Here is a 19,686-nt window from a genome sequence, read left to right as displayed (position 1 = left end):
CTGTTCCCTGCTGCCAGAAATGGCCAAATGCTGACCAGGAACACAAGTGGGAGGTCCCCACAGCCCTTGAGAAGTCTCCTTAAGGACAGAGAGTGAGCTCTGTCTCTCTTTCTTCCTTCTGGTCAGAATGCCAAGGCAACTCCAGCATTCATAGAGAGTGAGTGCCTAACACAGTGCCTGTACAGTGTTAGATGCCAATAGCAAGGCAGGAGAAAGGAGAGGCAGGGCTGGCAGGCAGAGAGAATAAATAAGAGGAGAAATCTGGGAGGGAAAGAAGAAGCAAGAAAACAAGAAGAGGAGGATGCTAGGGGTTAGTCACCCAACCACCCAGCCGGACTGGGGTTTGGTTCCAAGCATCTGCTTGGTGGCTCATAACTGTCTGTAACTTCAGTTCCATGATCCGATCTTCTGGCCTCCAAAGGCACTGCATGCATGTGTTTCACATACATACATACATGAAAGTAAAATACTCATACATGTAAAATAAAAATATATAAATTTTTGTTTTGTTTTTCAAATAGAGTTTCTCTGTGAAGCTCTGGCTGTCCTGGAACTTGCTCTGTACACGAGGCTGACCTTAAACTCACAGGGATCCACTTGCCTCTGCCTCCCGAGTGCTGGGATCAAAGGTGTGCACCACCACTGCCTGGCTATAAAATATTTTTTTAAGTGGAGAGAACAAGCAAGGATCTGCATGTCTATCCTCTCTCTGAGTGGGGATGGGATGCTTCAGTTCCTGCCTTGATTTTCCTTCAGTGCTGAACTGGAATTATAAGCCTAATAAACCCTTTTATCGCCTATATTGTTTTTTTTAAATCGGGTTATGTGTCACAGCAACAGAAATGAAACTAGAGCACCCCCTCTATGTGGTACACATGACACATTCAAGAATTTGCTTTGGGGCTAGAGAGATGGCTCAGCAGTTAAGAGCATTGCCTGCTCTTCCAAAGGTCCTGAGTTCAATTCCCAGCAACCACATGGTGGCTCACAACCATCTGTAATGAGGTCTGGTGCCCTCTTCTGGCCTGCAGACATACAAGCAGACAGAATACTGTATAAATAATAAATAAATAAATATTTTTTAAAAAAAAGAATTTGCTTTGGAATATGCGGACTCTGAAGGAAGACTTCTAGAACATTGTGTTTTTCCATTAATATTTTATTATATTTTTCTACTGAAAAGGCAAAACAAAAATGCTTATTAGGAAAAATGCAAAGGTAGAACAAAAGAATATAAATGTCAGTCACCCTAACATAATCACTGTTTGTATTCTAGAGTATTTTTCATTCTTTTTTTCCAAGACAGGTTTCTCTGTGCAGCCCTGACTGTTCTGGAACTCACTATGTAGACCAGGCTGGCCTTGAACTTAAGAGATCCTCCTGCCTCTGCCTCCCAAGTGCTAAGTTGAAAGTCATGCACCACCACTGGACAATTTTTAAAATTTTTATTACATTTATTTTTTTCTATGGGAAGGTAATGCATTCATGCCACAGTGAGACTGTGGTCAGAGGACAATTTGCACAAGTCAGTTCTCTCCTTCTCCCATGCGAGGCCTGGGGGTACGACTCAGGTCAGCAGATTTATTGCCAAGTGCTTTAACCCACTGAGCCATCTCACTGACCCAGCAAGGGTTTTGTTGTTTGCTTGTTGGGGAAGGGTAGCTCTGCTTCTTTGATTAATTGTGTGTGTGTGTGTGTGTGTGTGTGTGTGTGTGTGTACATGTAGTCTGGGAGGCCAGACCTCCTGGAGCTGGAATTACTGGCAGTTGTGAGCCACCCAACACAGGTGTTTGGAAATGAACTGGTATCCCTTGGAAGAGCAGCTCTTTCCAACCTCCTGCCCCTGGGGGGATTATTTTAACACAGATACACACACACACACACACACACACACACATCATATTCCACAAGTCCATGTGCAATTTTAGAGTTTTGTTGAGACAAGGTCTCATGTAGCCCAGGCTAGCCTCAAGTTCAACAAGTAGCTGAGAATGACCCTGAACACCTGATCCCCCTGCACAACCTCTCAAGTGTTGGCATGACAGGTGTGTGCCACCCTGTAGAGCTTACTCCACATCTTTTACTCAGCATTGAAAAAGGCATTTCTCCAGTTCCTCATCAATCTTTGCTGAAGTTGACGGAGAATTTTAACAGACACACACACATACATGCACGTTGGAGAATATTAGTTTAAGATGTGTTAGATTCTTTTATGAAGTGGAATACTTGTCTAATGATGCAAACATGTGTTGTATTCTTTTTTTTAAGGATTTATGTATTTATTTATTATTTATTACATATACAGTGTTCTGCCTGCAAGCCAGAAGAGGGCACCAGATCTTATTAAAGGTGTTTGTGAGCCATCATGTGGTTGCTGGGAATTGAACTCAGGCTCTCTGGAAGAGCTGCCAATGCTTTTAATTGCTGAACCATCTCTCCAGCCCTGTGTTGCATTCTTTTATGTTGTATTTGTTTAACTCTGTAAAGCTATGTTACTTTGCTTGTCTAAAACACCTGATTGGTCTAGCAAAGAGCTAAATGGCCAATAGGTAGGCAGGAGAGGGATAGGCGGGCTGCCAGGCAGGGAGAATAAACAGGAGAAAAAGAAGAGGGAGGAGGAAGAAATGGAGAAGGGGGAGAAGGACAACAGGGACCAGCCACCCAGAGGCATATGGAATAGAAAAAGGTAAAAGCCTAGAGGGAAAAGGCAGATCAGACAATTTAAGAAAAGCTGGCTAGTACCAGGCAGTGGTGGCGCATACCTTTAATCCCAGCACTTGGGAGGCAGGTGGCTCTCTTGTGAGTTTGAGGCCAGCCTGGCCTAGCGTCTACAGAGTGAGTTCCAGGACAGGCTCCAAAACTACCCAGTGTAATGGTTGTTCTGTCTCTTTAAGAGACAAGCCACACCCACTCCCTGCCCCATCCACTGAGGCAGGTAGGTCTTCCTTCCTGCTTACAGCCTTAGTCTCTCTCTCCTTTCTATCTCCCTCTCTCTTCCCTCCTCTCTCTCTCTCTCTCCCCCTTCCTTCCATAACCACTAAATAAATATCCAGCCTCACTCTGCATGGCGTGCCTATCCATATCTTGTCTCTCGTCCACCGCCACATGTCTCCCTGTCCTGGACTAGCACCACTCGGTGACCTGCAGCCATCCCTGACTGGGACTGGCTGCTCTCAGGGCCGGCTGCCTGCCACCACATGGCCCACTGCCACCGCTTGGGGACCTGCAGCATTTCTGCTGCTTGCTGCCGCCGGGGATCCTGCAACATTTTTAATCTTTCCATTACACCCAGAGAACCCCTGTCTCGAAAAACAAAACAAACAAACAAACAAACAAAAAAACAAAGAAAAGAAAGAGAAAAAAAAGAAAAGAAACAAGCCAAGCTAAGGCAGGGCATTCATAAGTAAGATTAAGTCTCCGTGTATTTGTTTGGGAACTAGGTGGCGGGCTCTCAAAGGAGTAAAAATAAATGAATGAATAAATAAAATAAACAATAACACACACGTACACCCTGAAACTAAATTTGCCATAAAAATCAAATGCACATCTCTTTCTGACGATGTTAAATTTTGCTCAACCACATGTCTTTCATAACTTTTTAAGTATTTTTTTTTTTTTTTTTTGGTTTTTCGAGACAGGGTTTCTCTGTGGTTTTGGAGCCTGTCCTGGAACTAGCTCTTGTAGACCAGGCTGCCCTCGAACTCACAGAGATCCGCCTGCCTCTGCTCCCGAGTGCTGGGATTAAAGGCGTGCGCCACCACCGCCCGGCTTAAGTATTTTTTATAAGCAACTTAATAATGAACTTATTTTGTTTTGAGACAAGGTTTCACAAAAGCAAGACTGGCCTGTGTGCTACCCTGTCAGTCAAACGACCTTGAACTTCAGACCCTCGAGCTTAGAGGCGGTCACCACCCGCCTGCGTTGCCACACCCAGAGCCTCGGGTGTGCTGGTCAACCACTGCCCCTGACTTACAATCTCAGTCCCCATAGTGGCCTTAAATTTCCTATCCGGTCTCCTGTATGAAATTAGTGAAATAAGACTGTACAAACTCAGTTTAGGCCTTTGAAGAGAATTTAAGAGCTTACCTGACACCTAACACCCACCCTATCCCCTCCCACACACAATACTCTGCTACCAAATATTCCCTATGTATTTCAGGAAGGGTGAGATGGCCTCCTCCCTGATTGGTCCGAGTGGCTTGAAGCAATAAAACTACAAATCTGTCCCTAAAATGTCTTCTGTCGGTGGCCTAAGGGCCTTTCTCAGTTGCCTCAGCCTACAAAGTCCATTCTGCAGACCAAACCCAGAGAAGGGTTGCCCTAACCCATGGGTTCTCCCCTTCTCCCCTTTAAGCCCCTCCTTCCTTGGTGTGCGCGATACCTAAAGATTGCTACCTCCCCGTCCCACCTCCACTGTCTCTCCACGCCTCTTTATGCGCATAAGCACATCCACACTGGCTTTCTGTCCCAGGTCGTGCACCCTGCCCCCCACAGCTACGCAAATCATCCAGCCCAGGCCTTTCCATTACGCCCAGTCTGCTCTGCAGGCATCATTTTCTCCAAGGTCCCCTTTCACATACCCTTCCCCTATGCCAATCCCTCAGTTCTCCCGCGCAGTCCACCTCGAACGTGATCTCTGCCGAATTCTATCCCTGCTTCCCGCAGACTCCCCTCAGTATCCAGACCTTGCGGCCTGCCAGACCCAGCTTAGCATTCTGTCCTGGAGCCAACACCTTGCTCCGGGCCCCTGCTCAGCATTCTGAGCCGGAACTGGGAACTGGCTCAGCATTCCGTCCCTCGACAGGGGCCCTGTCTCCTCCCTCCTGTATTCGCTCAGCATCCCGTTCCCGGAATAGGGACCCTGCTCAGCATCCCATCCCGGAGTGGAGACGCTGAGTCCCTCCACTTTCGGCTCAGCACCCCTCCCCCGGGTGCGGACCCCGCGTCTCTCCTAATCCAGCTCACCACCTCGCCCTAGCCTAGAGCCAGGACCTAGCTCAGCATCCTACCCCGGACTAGGACATCCTGCATTCTTTCAGACCCCGCTCAGCATCCTTCCTCGGAGCGAGGACCCTGTTCATCATCCTAACTGGGGCCAGAGCATCCCGCTCCACAGCTAAAACTGAACCTGCAGCCCGATCTCCTCCCTCGCCCAAGCAACTCTTCCCTCTTGCACTTTCTCTACTTTGAACCCATCCCAGCAGAGTCCAGGAAGTAGCCTGGCACCGGAGACCGGCAGCGGCAGCGCCCAATGAGAAACGTCAGCGGCGACGGTGGCCCCGCCCATACAGAGAGTACGGCCAATACGCGCACGGAGGCGGGACTTCCGCTGTGCCGCGGCGGGCGGGGGGAGCGCACTGTTGTGGTGCGGCGCGTCTGGCGGGCGGCGGCCGGGGCGGCCCAGGGGCTGCCGCGGGGACTCGGGGCGCCGCCGAGCGGCCGGGCGCTGGGGCGGGCCGTGAGCACCGCGGGGCCCGGACACGGCAGGTTCGAGGCCGGGCCCCAGCGTGGAGAGCCGCGGGGTGGAGACTTTGCAGCGCGGCGCGGAGCAGGCGGGAGCCGGCGGGGGCCTCCGGAGCCCCAGGGCGACCGGGCCCGGATCCCGGGGGAGCCTCGCGAGCCCGGGCCGGAGTCTCGGCGGGTGCATCCCCGGCGGGGCCCGGGCTGCAGGAGCACAGAGCAGCCGGGCCTCGCGGAGCTCAGAGAGCGCCTGACCCGGGGCGCACCGTGGGACTCGGGCGCGGGGCTGGCGGAGAGCTGCCCCGCGGGGCTCACAGCGGCGGAGTGGCCTACAGGGGCCCTCCCCCGGAGGGGCCGGGCCGGGGCGGGGAGATGAACGGCTTCAGCACCGAGGAGGACAGCCGCGAAGGGCCCCCTGCCGCCCCCGCCGCCGCCCCGGGCTACGGCCAGAGCTGCTGCCTCATCGCGGACGGCGAGCGCTGCGTCCGGCCCGCGGGCAACGCCTCCTTCAGCAAGAGGGTGCAGAAGAGCATCTCGCAGAAGAAACTCAAGCTGGACATCGACAAGAGCGTGAGTGTCAGGGCTCAGCGCAGGGCCGCGGGAAGGGACCCCGGGGACGCTCGGTGCGCTGGGCCTCGCCGCGCGGTCTGTGCAGAACAGGGGACTCAGGATCGTGGAGGCCGCTCTGTGCTCCGCGACGCTGCCCGCATCCCAGAGGGTAGGCTGGGGGGGCCGAGGAGGGCTTAGCACACTGTCCCTGCCTGGGAAAAGTGACAGCAGTTTCCAGCTGTCACTGTTGCGCCGGATAGTAGAACAGAGAGAGGTGGGTTACTTTTGCAAGAATTAGGGGTAAGGGGTGACAAGGGGACCCGGGGGCTCTTCTCCAACTTCGTTCTCCCTCCAGGGACCTTGTCGTTCTTTCAGACACTAGCAAGGTGGCCGCGACTTTCCTGTCTCCCGCGGCCTCCGTCTCTGCAGCGCAGCACAGAGCCCGCTTTCGCTGGCAGCGAATGAGTTTTTCTGAGATGTGTCAGAAATAAGGACAAGGCCAGGTCTTAGATGACTCTTGCAGCGGATGTGATTGGAAGGGGGCAGGGAACCGGTTTTCTTGATGGGTAACATTATTTGGTAATGCAGACGGAGGCGGACATTTAAAATTGAATGGGATTGCCTTGTGGCTAATTATAGGAAACTTCCTGTGTGGTTTCACCTGCTCTTGTTAACGGTTCTGAAGATGTGCCTATTGCCAACTGGTTAGGAACTTTTTAGTCTGACATCTGTTGCTGCAAGCCCTGAGTGGCAGCTTCCAGATTAGGAATTGGGACCGGGTTAAGGAACTCTTAATATTCAGGGAACTTGAATGATTAATGGCCAACGTTTAGGGCAGTGGTTCTCAACCTTCCCAGTTCTGCGACCCTTTAGTACAGTTTCTCATGTTGTGGTGACCCTCAACCATAAAATTATTTTGTTGCTACTTCATGCTGTAATTTTGCTACTGTTATGAATTGGAATGTAAATACGTAATACGTGACCTCAAGGAGGTCGCGACCCACAGGTTGAGAACCACTGGGTTAGGGACAATCAGACCTTACCTGTTACCTCAAGGGGGAGTCTATCTTTATGCTAATGATGTGGCAGAAACTGAGACTGGGGGTAGAAAGCAATGGTGCCAAGTGCACACCGCACTTAGAAGCTGGCTAATTTCCTAAACCTGGCTTGCTTCCAAGTTCATCATCTTTTCTTCTAGACTCCTCTCTTAGACACTCAGTTTTATTTAGTTAGCCAGTATAGTCTGGCTCTTTTTGAATAGTGCTGTCTTTTTTTTTTTTTATAAATGATGCGGACTTTTCTTTTTACAAATGTCTGTCAATAAATAAATGAGGAATGGATGAATGGAATTACGACGGAGCAAACACTGGCTAGACAGTAAGGTGTCCCCTGATAATCACATGTGGGCATGAAAAGGGAATTCTAGGATGGCACTGAATTTATCCCCTTGGAAACAGTGCCTGCCTCCTGTGTGGGCTGCTGGCAGGATTTCTGTGAGCATTCCCCACATCTGGATGGTTTGTTGCTGCAGTAGAGACTCCATTTACCGACTCAGCCCATGGGAAAGCCCATGTGGAGCAGTATTGAGCATCTCACACACATCATCAGGAAGAGAGGCCCTTTGGCCCTGCAGCAGCAGCTCCCCGAGGCCATGCTGGGGAAGGCGTGTGGTTGGAAGCACATAGTCTTAGTCCATTTCAAGGTGGTGTAGCGTCATTATTTCTGAAAGGGTTTCTGTTTCATCCCACAGACTTGGGCAGGAATTCAATCCCAAGTAACTGCTGTGTTACAAGAATTTTTAGCTGTTGTAGCAAGTGAAACAGGAGGGGGGAGGGGGGAGACAACCACACAGTGAGCCTTTGCTCCCACCCTCAACGCCCACCCCACCCACAAAGGCCTCTGAGCCCTGAAGTTGCTGAAATGCATTTCAGACTTAAACATGGTTAAGGACAGAGACTGGCTGTCTTGTAAGAGGATCTAATGGTGCCCTTTTAAAATAAGACACCATGGCCCTTCAGGTGGGCCCTGGAAGCTTCTGTGGTGTATTAAGACATAGCCAACTTGCAGCTGACATGCTTTTTCTCTGCTTCTGGGGAGTGGCTGAGGTTGGGAATAGTATAAAGGAAATGTAGCAGAGAAAGGAACATTTACCAAGGCCTGGGGGGCCTTGGAGCTGACATCTTCCCATCTAAGCTTTAGAAACATCCCATTCTGCTGCTCTCCCAGCTTACCATGACACTGGAGAGATGCAGCTTGCTCTCTCAAGAGGCACATACTAGCTTTGCCTATCCAAGTGCCAGCTGCCAGGGGCGGGACAGGGGACACACATCCTGTGGTCTTGTATCACCTGGGTGTTACTCTTTAGGACAGTGACACATGCTTAACATCTGAAAGTTCATTGCCAGAGTGAAATCTGGCAAAGCCATCCCAACTTGTGACAGTGCAAGAGGTGACTTTCACCAGCATAAGCTGTTTTCCGGTATGAGAGTGACTATGTTGGTGCCTCAGCACTTATTAAGCGCCTGCTGTGTGCAAGACAGCATCACAGTATAAACTCAAAGTGACTCATGACTCACTAATCCAACCACGCGAAACGATAATCATCCAACTAAACAGTTTTTGATAGGTCCTCCATAAAAAGACCTGAATTAATTGATGGTGACTTCCTGTCAGCTTACTTTTATCTTTAGGGATTTAGGGACTAAACTCCAGTTCAGATGTCTCCCCAGAACATTTGTGCACCAGCTGTCCCTACCCAGAGCCATTTACAACAGGCGTTGGGTTCTGTAGCGTTTTTGAATGGTTCCCCCAGGCAATGGTGACACTTAGATTCTTAAATAAAAACACATTCTTCACATTTGAGCTGCTATTGGCACCTTTACTAATATGCTCCAGTGTTTATTAGAAAATCAGGGTAATACCCACTCCCTTTTATGTGGTTCTGCTTTGTGAGAATTCTGTCTCTCTCCGATCCTTTGTGGATTGGATGTGAAGTAGTGGGAGTCAAGTTTTTCAGTGTTACCCTGCAGTAGTAGCTGTTGTGAGTACCATCTCTACAGTCCCTGCTGCCCAGCTCTGCCCACTCAAGTTCACAATTCCTCCTGGTACCTGTAAAGCCAGTCTTTCGGCTCCAGCCATCTTTCCCTTTTTCCCGTACTGTGGAGAGACTTGGATGCTAATACACTGGGGGGGGAGGGGCAAGTTGGACATTTGCTTGTGCACTTAACTGTACCCCCAGCGCTCTGTATCCTTCTGTAGCCTATAGCAATAAGGTAGTAAACTGTGGCCTGCCTCACTCATCCGTCTCTCTCCAGTACCTGACCAAAAGAGGAGGCTCACGACTTCACAGGCTAACACTGACTTTAGGTCTCTTCCCATCAGGTAAGGCACCTGTACATCTGTGACTTCCACAAAAATTTCATCCAGAGCGTCCGAAATAAAAGGAAGAGGAAGACGAGTGACGATGGCGGAGACTCCCCTGAGCATGAGGCTGACACTCCTGAGGTAAAGGCCAGAGTGCTGGTTGTGACCCAAGCCCCGCTCCCAGCCAGAGAATAAGAATAGTGGGACTCCAGCTTTCCCCGGCTGTTGTGTTTTCTGAACTAACCAGTCATCTTTGCTTGCATTGCTGTGGTTTGTTTGAAATGTGTTTTCTAGACTTTCAGTAACGTTGGCTCTGAAAGTTTGGAGCTGAGCTGCTCTGCCTTCCCTGTTGGTCTCCAGACAGGCCCAGGCTCCGAGGTCCCAGTGGGGGCTAGAGGCTCTGCTTATGGTCTCTGTAGTAGACTTCTGCAGGACTTTGCCTCTTGAACCTGGCCAGTGCCTGGCCACGGTGTTGCCGCTTTTAAAACCCTGTTCTTGCCTTTAAAGTTAATGCTGAGCCTGTGTGGTCTGAGCAGCTCTCTCCCCTTCTTTTCTGACCTGAAAATAAAGGTGCATCTTGTCAGTGTCACCAGCTGGACTGGGGCTTTCCCCAGAGACACACCGCAGTCATTTAACAGGTGCTGAAGTTTGACATTTGAGGGGAGGGGGCACAAGTTGAGTATTATAGGATCATCAGCAACACCCCTCCCCTGACCTCTAGAGGCCAATGACATTGCCTGAGCTGTGACAGTGAAAATGATGTCTGCAGGCATTGCCACATATCCTTCGGGATGTGCCCCCTTAAAGTACTGCACAATACCGTGCGCCCTAGCGTCTCACCCAGAAGAGTTCATTGTGTGTTAAGGAAGGGGCTCCAGGAAGGAATAGCTGGGTTTCCTTCCAAAGTGTTCTCACTTGGGCTTCTGCAGAAGAGTAACTGTGTCCAATGTGCACTGAGTACTTGACACATTGTTATCTCATAAGGTGACCGCCTGTGAGCACGCTGGGTGGCTGGGAGTAGAAGTAGGCGGGCCTCAGTCTGCAGGCGTGGAGGGGCATGTGAACGTGGAGGGGCATGTGAAACTTGGCCCTGTCCCTGTACCTCTCCCAGTGTCCCTTCCCCAGCTTTACTTTCCAGTATCTTCCTATTGCCTGTAGCAATAGGAAGTTATGGTTATTTCATAAAGACATTCTGTTTTTTAATCCTTTTGGCCCAACAGTTTAGAAAAGGTTTCCAAGAATGCTTTAAATGATGGGGAATTCTGGACCCTCATGCTAATCATTTTTTTTTTTTTTGATTTTTGAGACAGGGTTTCTCTGTAGCTTTTTGGTTCCTGTCCTGGAACTAGCTCTTCTAGACCAGGCTGGCCTTGAACTCACAGAGATCCACCTGCCTCTGCCTCCCGAGGGCTGGGATTAAAGGGGTGAGCCTCCACCTCCCGGCTTCATTCTTTTTTTATTATTTTTATTTTTTAAAGTGAGTCCCACTTGCCTGAAGCAAGAGCCTCTCTCTTGGAGGCAGGTGAAGGCAACCCTTTCTGGACCTTCCATATTTCGTGACTGGTTAGCTCGCCCCCTGCTAGGCTAGCTGAACAAAGAGAAGAGGGTCCTTCTAGACCCTTATGCAGCCATCTGCAGAGCTCCTGGCCCTGACACGCAGGTGGATCAACCTCAGCCTCTTTTTCAGCTGCACCCTGGGAGCTCTGTCAGTCCGTTTTCTAGCTTATCTCCTCCAGTGTCTCTGAGCTGGCCTTTCTGGACACCCTGGTGTCCTCTAACTCTGCCTGCAGTGAAGCCCAGCTCTGTGCTGCAGGGGCTCCCTGTTCCCCCAAACCCCCAGTCCTACCCAACCCGCAACCCAAGTTCCTTCTGCCTTCCAGGACATGCCGCCGCGCTCTTGTTGCCCAAGCTCAGCCTCTGCTCCAAGTTTCCATGCTCAGAATCATTCCCGTTCCTCTCCTCTTTCTCACATCCTCTCTACTGCCCCTCTTCTGCCCACCCTCCTCCATCCATACAGAGCCCTTTTCTAACTGTCTTTGGGCTCCTTGCTAGTCATAGTCCTTGGTGTGCCCGGCCAGGGGACTCAGACATAACTGTCTCTCCTCTCCTCTAGGTTGATCTGTTCCAGCTGCAGGTGAACACTCTTCGACGCTACAAACGGCACTACAAGCTGCAGACCAGACCAGGCTTCAACAAGGCCCAGCTAGCAGAAGTAGGTAGACCATCAGAGAGGCCCAGCCTGTGCTCCTGTGGTCCTAGCCAGCCCTCCCACACATCATCCACTCATTGCATCTCTGCCATGCTCTGGAAGCGAATCTGTCCCTTTTTGCATGACAGAATCAAGAGCTTTCCACACAGAATAGAAAGTCCTGTTTCCCAAAGGAATCATGCACAGAGACAGGTAGACCTTCTTAAAGTCACACAGCAACGTGAGGACTCTTGATTCTGGTTCATGGCATCATTTTTACAAGATTCTCCATAGAACCAGTCCTTTCAGGTGTATCAGTGTGATTAGCCACTGTGCCTTTAGATTTAGGGACCTTTTTTTTCCCTCTGAGTAGTAGGGATCAAACCCAGGACCATGTGTATGCTAAGCAAATCATCTACCAGTGAACTTCCCCCTCACGCTCCAGTACCTACCCACTCCCCTTCTTGACCTATGGAGTTAATGGAAGTCTTTTCCTATATAATTCGTGGCACCCAAGAAAATATTTTTCTTCATTGAGTTCTTAACTTCGTTTGGTGGGAATTGGGAGGGGGTCACCCTTAGCATCTCTCTGTCTCTCTCTCGTATATACCAATACTGATGGGCTCAAGTGACTCTCCTGCTTCAGCTTCCCTTCTAGGCACATGTCACAGTACTTGCCTTCCTCATCTCTCTTATTTCTCCTGCCCTTTTGTTGTAGAAAATTTGAGAGGTGGGGAAAAGAAAAACACAATCCAGAGACTTTATTATTTCCAGGTCTTTCTTCATCTGCCCTGACCACCTCCACCCGGTCAGCTTGGGTTTGGGTCTGTCTGATGTGTCTTCACTCTTCAGCCTTTCCCTCGCCAGCGTAGAGGTACAATAGCAGCACACAGCTTCACTGCTTACCCACCGCAGCTAGGAGAAGAGTGGGGTTTCTCTAGGGCAAAGCCAACAGGAGCAGGACATGGCCAGTGAGCACTCTCCTTCCGACTGCCACACTTTCCCTGGGGCAGGTGTCCCCTCTTAGAGGAATTCTTGGAACCAGACACATCTGTTTGACTGTTCATTTGACGTTTTGGAGTGGTTTTTGTTTTGTTTTATTGCATGTGTGTGTTTTCAAGGCAACTGAGGCTGGTGATCTTGAACTCCTGACCTGTCAGTCTTACCCTCCTGAGAGCTGGGATTACAGGCATTCAACACCACACCAAGCTTGACACAATTTTTAAAAACTTTTTTTTTTTTGGTCCATTTCCAGAGCCTGAAAGGCTTGGTGGCAAATAGCCAACTAGGGAAGTCCAGCCTCCTTACACCACAGGATACTGAAGCCATGCCAGGGATGACTAGCCGTTACTGAAGTATATCTCTGTCTGTATGTAGGTGGTACCCTGGGCCTCAGTGGTATACTTTTGGTAGCCCAGGAGAAGAGCAGCTAAGCCCTGGAGCAAGGGACTGCTACATTCTGCAGCTCCTTGACAAGTCTAAATGCCAGGCAGTCGCTTCCGGAAGCGGCTCCTGTTCCCTCTTTACAGAGTGTAGGATGTAGGGCCCTGATGTGCACGTAGCTTAAGGGACTTTGGTTTTTCCTCCCATGTAGACTGTGAGCCGACACTTCAGGAACATACCGGTGAATGAGAAAGAGACGCTTGCCTACTTCATCTACATGGTGAAGAGTAACAGAAGCAGACTGGACCAGAAATCGGAGGGCAGCAAGCAGCTGGAGTGAGGCGCAGGCGGCCGGGTAGGCAGAGGCCTTGGTGAGAAAACAGCGGTGCGATGCTTGATGACAGGTGGTGTCTGCACGTCTCAGCCTATAAGGACTGTTCACATCTACTGTAAATAAAGTTTGAATGATGGATACTGTAAATCTCTCTGTCAAGAGGGTTATATTCTTACAGGTTAGCATGTGTATAGAAAGACTTTCACTGCTCAGACTGAAAAAACAGTATCATAAAAGGAATTTTAAAACTGTGTCTTGAATACTCACCAGAGCTTTAAATCAATTCTCCTGGAGATGTTGGGTGATGTGCATTTTGGCAGTCACCGTGCAGTACCAGGCTGCCATGGGCAGGTCTCAGCCCTGGCGGCATGGCTCAGTGACAGTGGAAGCACAGAGTGGGCCCACGTTTGGACTGGCCTTTGCCGGCTGGGACACAGGCATGCTACTTTATTGCAAGTTTTACCATTTAGTAGCAAATCAGTTTGACACGGGTCCCCCCATTGCTCTGGGGCCTCTATGCAGTGGGCACTCAGTGTGTGTTGGCCAAGAGTTGTCACAGCTGTGCAGCTTCTGCTTCCCTCCTCCTACCCCCGAGACCTGTTATTTGTGTTACTCTCTGCTTAACCATGTGTGAGTCATCTGCTTAAGAGATGGAGGAAACCCTGCCCCTCCACAAGAACCTCTGGGCAGTTGCACATGTCCGTTGAGATTCTAGAATTGACACGAAGATGTCACAGACTGGTCACAGTGGTGCGTGCTTTAGTCCCACCACTCGGGAGGACAAGGTAGAGAGCTCAAGAGTAAGCTAAGCTAAAGACCCTGTCTCAGAAACAAAACAGTGAACCTGAGGATGGCTCATCAGGGATAGGCACTTGCTGCCACGCCTGCTAGTCTGAGTTCTAATCCCTGCTGGCCATGTAGTGGAGAGAACTGGCTCTACACACACCACACAATAGATAAATGAAATTTATTAGTTTTTGGGGGGTCTGTTTGTTTGTTTGTTTTTCGAGACAGGGTCTTTCTGTAGCTTTGGAGCCTGTCCTGGAACTAGCTCTTGTAGACCAAGTTGGCCCCTGCCTCTGCCTCCTGAGTACTGAAATTAAAGGTGTACACCACCACCGCCCAACAGGTTTTGTTTTTTGTTTTTTGTTTTTTTTTTTAAATTTTAAACAAAACCATAGCCTTCCCTGAGAATCTTCTGCACTTTACCCAGAGTGAGGTATATACCGCGACCCGTTAGGCTCCTGGCAGTAAGTGTTCTGGCGAAGATAGAGTGTCATGTTTCCAGTCTTTAGTTGACAACCTGCAGGAGAACTGCCCAGCTCCTGCATGGTTCCTGCCCAGAAGCCCAGCTGTGGGAAGACAGTGTGGCTGGACTTGACTCCTTGGCCCTGTAAGACCAAAAAAAGGGAAACAAAAGTCACCGCCACCTGATGCTCAAGTGAGAAAGGCAGGATCTGCCTCCTTTTGGGGAGAGCACTTGCTAAGGAAATTTTTGAAGTATTAATTTTTCTCATTGTTCGAGTCAGACTCTGCTGTCTAGTTATGTCAGAACCAAAGCATCCTGGGAGAGCAGAGCTTTCCTATCCAAAGATGTTTGCAGAATCTCCAGTCAGTGTGACAAAGGGTGTGGGTGGGAGGATAAGAGAAAAAGATTGCTAATTTCCAACCAGCCTAGTATACATTTGGTCAGATGTTTCATTTTCCTGTTTAACTTCAATTTTGAGTTTTTTTTAAGCCTTAATTAACAAGAGGACAGCAGAGGCCTGGCCCAGCAGTTTTAATGTCTCCCAGATGGCTTCCCCTGAGCACCATCTCGGAAATCAGAGTTAACCTCACACTGAGTGAGTGAAGGAGTGTTTGATGGTCTCGCTTCTGTGGAATGGGGGCGGGAGCCTCCAGTGTCACTAACTTGCAATATGTTCCGTCGTGGCCAAGCCCCCAGAGAGCTCAAATGCATGCCAAGCAGACTGCAGCCTGATGGAGCGTGTATAAATAGGTGTGTGTAGAGCATGAACCATGTCCTGGTTGCAAGCAAGGGCTGGTGAGGTGTCCCCTGGATGTTTTCGGTCCTCATCTCCGTGCAGAAGTTGGTCTCAGTCCAACACTGGTGGAGGCAAACGGAGAGAGAAGCTAGTGTCTGAGGACAGACAGGACCTTTAATTTAACTGGCCCTGTGGAAATGTCAGTGTCTTATCCAGGAAGAAAATGTAGCTTCCTGATATTTAAGCCAAACTGTGGGCATTTAAGTTGTATCATTGTTTCTTCAGCATCATGTTTAGTTTCCTGTGCAGAGGCTCAGTTCTGTGCAAGATGTGGCAGTAGGCTCAGTCTGGTCTACGTTTCTATGTCCAGATCCAGGCTGGGGAACATCTGCCCTCCAGCCACCTCAGAATCCTTATCCTCAGATGCACACACCCTTGGAGAAGTAGAGGCGGGGGATCTCTTTCTCTGCCGGTCAAAACATCAGCTGGCAGAAAAGGCAAAGCTAGCAGGGCGGTGGTGGTGCACGCCTTTAATCCCAGCACTCGGGAGGGAGAGGCAGACTGATCTCTGTGAGTTCGAGGCCAGCCTGGTCTACAAGAGCTAGTTCCAGGACAGACTCCAAAGCTGCAGAGAAACCCTGTCTCAAAAACCGAACAGAAAGAGAGAGAGAGAGAGAGAGAGAGAGAGAGAGAGAGAGAGAGAGAGAAAAGACAAAGCTATTCAAATTTATATTTTTCTTGTGTCCAGCTGCTGTGTGATCAAAGCGGCCAGCCCCTTGCCTCCTGTCTGCTGGCTTAGCCAGAGCCTACTGCCTTCAAGAGCAGCAGGGTTTGTGGAGAGAGCAGTGCTCATCTCGGCGCCCATGTTTTCATATCACCTGTCGTTGTCTCCCACATTCCCCCTCCCAATCTGTGACTGCTTGGTGTGGACTTTTCTCTGTTTGGTGCTCCTGGGCAAAACTGGAATTTCAAGTCCAGAACTGGCATGGCTTCGCATGCTCCCATCCTGTCTCTAGTCTAGCCTGGTGTGGTTCTTCAGTGTGCCCTTAAAGTGGTCATATGGAGACATTCGTAGCCTACCATTCATATTGGGCTTGAAATTTTTTACAGCGCAAATGCACAGGCTTCTTTTTCATGGAACAAACTGTGAATAAAAACCATCATAGCCAATCCTCAGGAAAGACAGCAAACCAAAATTCCAGGTGGGGTTGTGACTTGAGGAACTTGGCTTCTGTGTGCTGCATGTCCCTGCCATAGCTAGCTATGATCATAGTAGCCTCTCAAAGAACAGATCCTAATGTTGCGGGTAGAGCTTGAGGCTCCCTTTGTGTATGTGCGTGTGTGTATAGGAACTTCCTGTTAATACTTTGCCAAGTGACTGCCTGGTGTGTGGTGGTAGGATAACTGTCCACTGCAGTGGGTGGTCCCAGGCACAGTCCCAAAGAAGTTGCCTTATCAACACCATCTGAAGGCTCTCTGTTATATGACGGGATCTAAAAGATTGGAAGAGTCTCGGTCCTCCCACCCAGCTTCTCCATTGGTGCTGACATTCTGCCTACCCATCTCAGCCAGGAAGCAGTCTGCACTTGGCCGCCTCCAAGGACAGAGAGCCCACTACCTCCTGGGGAAGACTGTTCTGGATTTTCTGTGCTCTCTGAAATTTGGGGGCCATGTGGACAGTGGTTCAGGCAAAGGACCCAGTCCCTGGCATTATTCCAAACACATTGTATCCTTTTTAGAAGAGAACAGCTGGATAAATCATGGTGTTTTGACTGCCACTAAGTATTGGTCTTGGTTCCTTGTTGGAAAATGTTGAAGAAACCCTTCAACCCTGTGTCCTTGCTTGCTCATGCCAAAGTTGCCAACAAAGCACCAGTCCTTTCCCAAGTCATCGGAGGCCTTAGTCCCATGCCAGCCACGCACAGCCTTGCTCTATCTCTGTGGGGAAACTTCAGCTGGAAAGTTTTAAGCAGCACACAGCTTTGCCTCGAGTCTAAGGTTCCCAGGTTGCTGAGAACTCATGCCTTCCCGTCCCTGTGGGGGCTTCACCAGCAAAGCTGAAGGTACTCCATGTCTCAGTGTCAGGGCTGCAAGTTCCTCAGAGCCACTCAAGGTTGCTCTCTGATCAATTTTTAGTGAATTGGGGAAATAAAGTCCTAAGAGATTTGCCAAGTTCATATTAGCGAGGGGCCTTTGTGGCCCACCACTCGGTCATTTGCAGGGTGACAGGTGATCTAAGGTAAGCTGCCCTGACATGCCTCAGAGCTTATAACTGCCTTTCCAAGGCAGCTGAGCTCCTGGGGACAAGCTTCTGCAGAGCTCCAGGTGGAGTGAGGTAAGGTTGGGCGACTGCTGACCTTAGCAAAATGATTGGCCAAGGAGCAGATCCCCAGCAGGCCTGCCCAGCACAGCCCCCAGGCCCTCTGCCACCTAGGATAGCTATGAATGCGGCCCAACACAGAATCATGAATTATTTGAAGCACTATGAGATTTGCTTTACAATTTTTAAAACTCAGTAGAGTTCTTGAGCGTGTATTTTTGTTGATGACTATTAAGCCCAGAGAAGCCAAAGGTTGGGCCAACATCTGTGGGTTGCAGTGTTAGCTGCACTGTGTCCTTATACAGTGGGCTCAGACCAACTCCTGTGGGATGCAGTGTTAGCTGCACTGTGTCCTTATACAGTGGGCTCAGACCAACTCCTGTGGGATGCAGTGTTAGCTGCACTGTGTCCTTATACAGTGGGCTTAGCCTGTGATCGCTGCCTACCTGCTGCCTTCCACCCCGTCTCTGAGGCTGGGTGATTGCCCTGGCTCCAGGTCCCTACTGAACTAAGCAGAGCAGTCAGATGAGGGGGAAACAAGCTCAGGCTCATGCCCTAGGGAGCACTGTGCATTTGGGGGTGCCTTTGCATTATTTCATTGGATTGCAGACTGCTTCCAAATTTATGGTTTGGAGAAGAAAAGTCACTGTGATATTTGAAGTGGGCAAAGTAAGCCTGGGGCTTCAGGTAGAGCATCTCTGGTGGGTTACTTTCCCCTGCTGGCACCCCTGAAAACAAAGTCTCTCTCTCTGCTTACTGTCATGTGCCATCCTTGCTTGCTTTCTGTTGCCTGTGATGCCCATTGGAATATACTTGGGGAATGGGGTTTGTCCGCTTTGTAACTGCCTTATTGAAAAGTAAGTGCCCTTCCATCCCAGGCCTCCAACTGTATTTGTTTTCCTGCCAAACTTGGGGGGGGGGGGGTCATTTGTATTTTGATTTTTGTGCCTGTGGCTCTGTACTGTTGAAGGTCTCAATTCTCTGGACTCTCCTTAGCATGTGTGGGACCCCTGTCACAGCGTCACACAGATGGGATGGCCCGACTTTTATTCTCAATAAATAATCTAAATGAGCAAGAGACATCCTCCATGGCTCCCTCTGAATTCCTGCTCGGAATCTAGCTGCTGCGTCTACCCAAGCTGGGCCCCAGCGGTGTGTGGCAGACTCTAGTGACAGCCTCATGTACCCATACTTAATACTGCCCTGCAGTCTCAGTGCAGGCAGAGAGGTGTGGAGCACAGTAGGGCAGACCCAGGTCCTACTGTGTGTCCCTCCCTTGACTCTGCTGCCCATACCCTGTGGGGAAGCCAGCTTGAACAGGTCTTCTGATAAAAGCAATGGAATTCCAGACCCTTCTGGAACTTACCCCAGTGCTGAAGTATCAGCACTGCTTCACCAGCTCGAGGACGCTGTGTCTCCCCCTGCACTGACATTTTCTACACCCCACAGTTTGAGAAGCCTGGGCTCTGTGATCAAGCTGCAGGTTCCTCAGGTCTCATGGGCTAAGACCCCCCCTCCTAGCCATACACAGCTCTCAGCATGTGTGCCTTGCCCACTCCTGTTTTCAGCAGAAGACCAAGGAAAGTGTATGGTAGTTTTCTTTTGTTGTCTTGTGTTGCGTTTGTTTTTTAAGAGTCTGGCTATGCAGCTCAGGCCAGCCTTGAACTCATGATCCTCCTGTCTCAGCAACCTGAGTGGTGGAATATGGAGATGTTATACCTGCCTATGGCTTTCCTTTTCCTTCTTTGGGCTTTTTGGAAACAAATTCTGATTTGGTAGGTCACGCTGGGCTCTTAACTCCTGTCTTAGCCTCTAAGCCTCTAAGCTCTAGGATTGTGGAGTATACTGCCTACCTAACAAAATAGAAATTTTAACTGATTTTATTCAAGAATCCCATACAATGTATTTTGAATTTGTTCACACACACACACCAACTCTCATAACCACTCTCTCCACCTTCCCATCTTCCCATCCCTTCCTACCTAACTTTGGGATTTTGTCTTTTTTCTGTCTTTCTCTATCAAGTGCAGTTTGTGTTGCCCACTAGTGTTGGGAGCCAGACCTGCCCTGACCTGTCCTTTCCCTTCCCTCCAGTCACATCATT

General features: G+C 49.8%; 1 protein-coding gene across 1 annotated transcript; it reads left to right on the top strand.

The window, feature by feature from the left end:
• The first annotated feature begins 5,346 nt into the window (after positions 1-5,346).
• Sap30l (SAP30 like) lies at positions 5,347-13,424 on the top strand. The gene is made up of 4 exons (XM_041664863.1): positions 5,347-6,030; positions 9,391-9,513; positions 11,486-11,584; positions 13,155-13,424. Exons 1-4 carry the CDS (start codon positions 5,833-5,835, stop codon positions 13,281-13,283), a joined length of 549 nt encoding a protein of 182 aa, XP_041520797.1. The 5' UTR covers positions 5,347-5,832; the 3' UTR covers positions 13,284-13,424.
• Positions 13,425-19,686: the final 6,262 nt, after the last annotated feature.

Source organism: Microtus oregoni, unplaced genomic scaffold (genome assembly GCF_018167655.1).
Source record: "Microtus oregoni isolate MIOR12 unplaced genomic scaffold, Mior012 000015F_ref0000493, whole genome shotgun sequence".
In the NCBI taxonomy this organism is placed as follows: domain Eukaryota; kingdom Metazoa; phylum Chordata; class Mammalia; order Rodentia; family Cricetidae; genus Microtus; species Microtus oregoni.
Note: the sequence above shows the minus strand (reverse complement) of the source record. Positions and strands in the feature narration are given on the sequence as shown.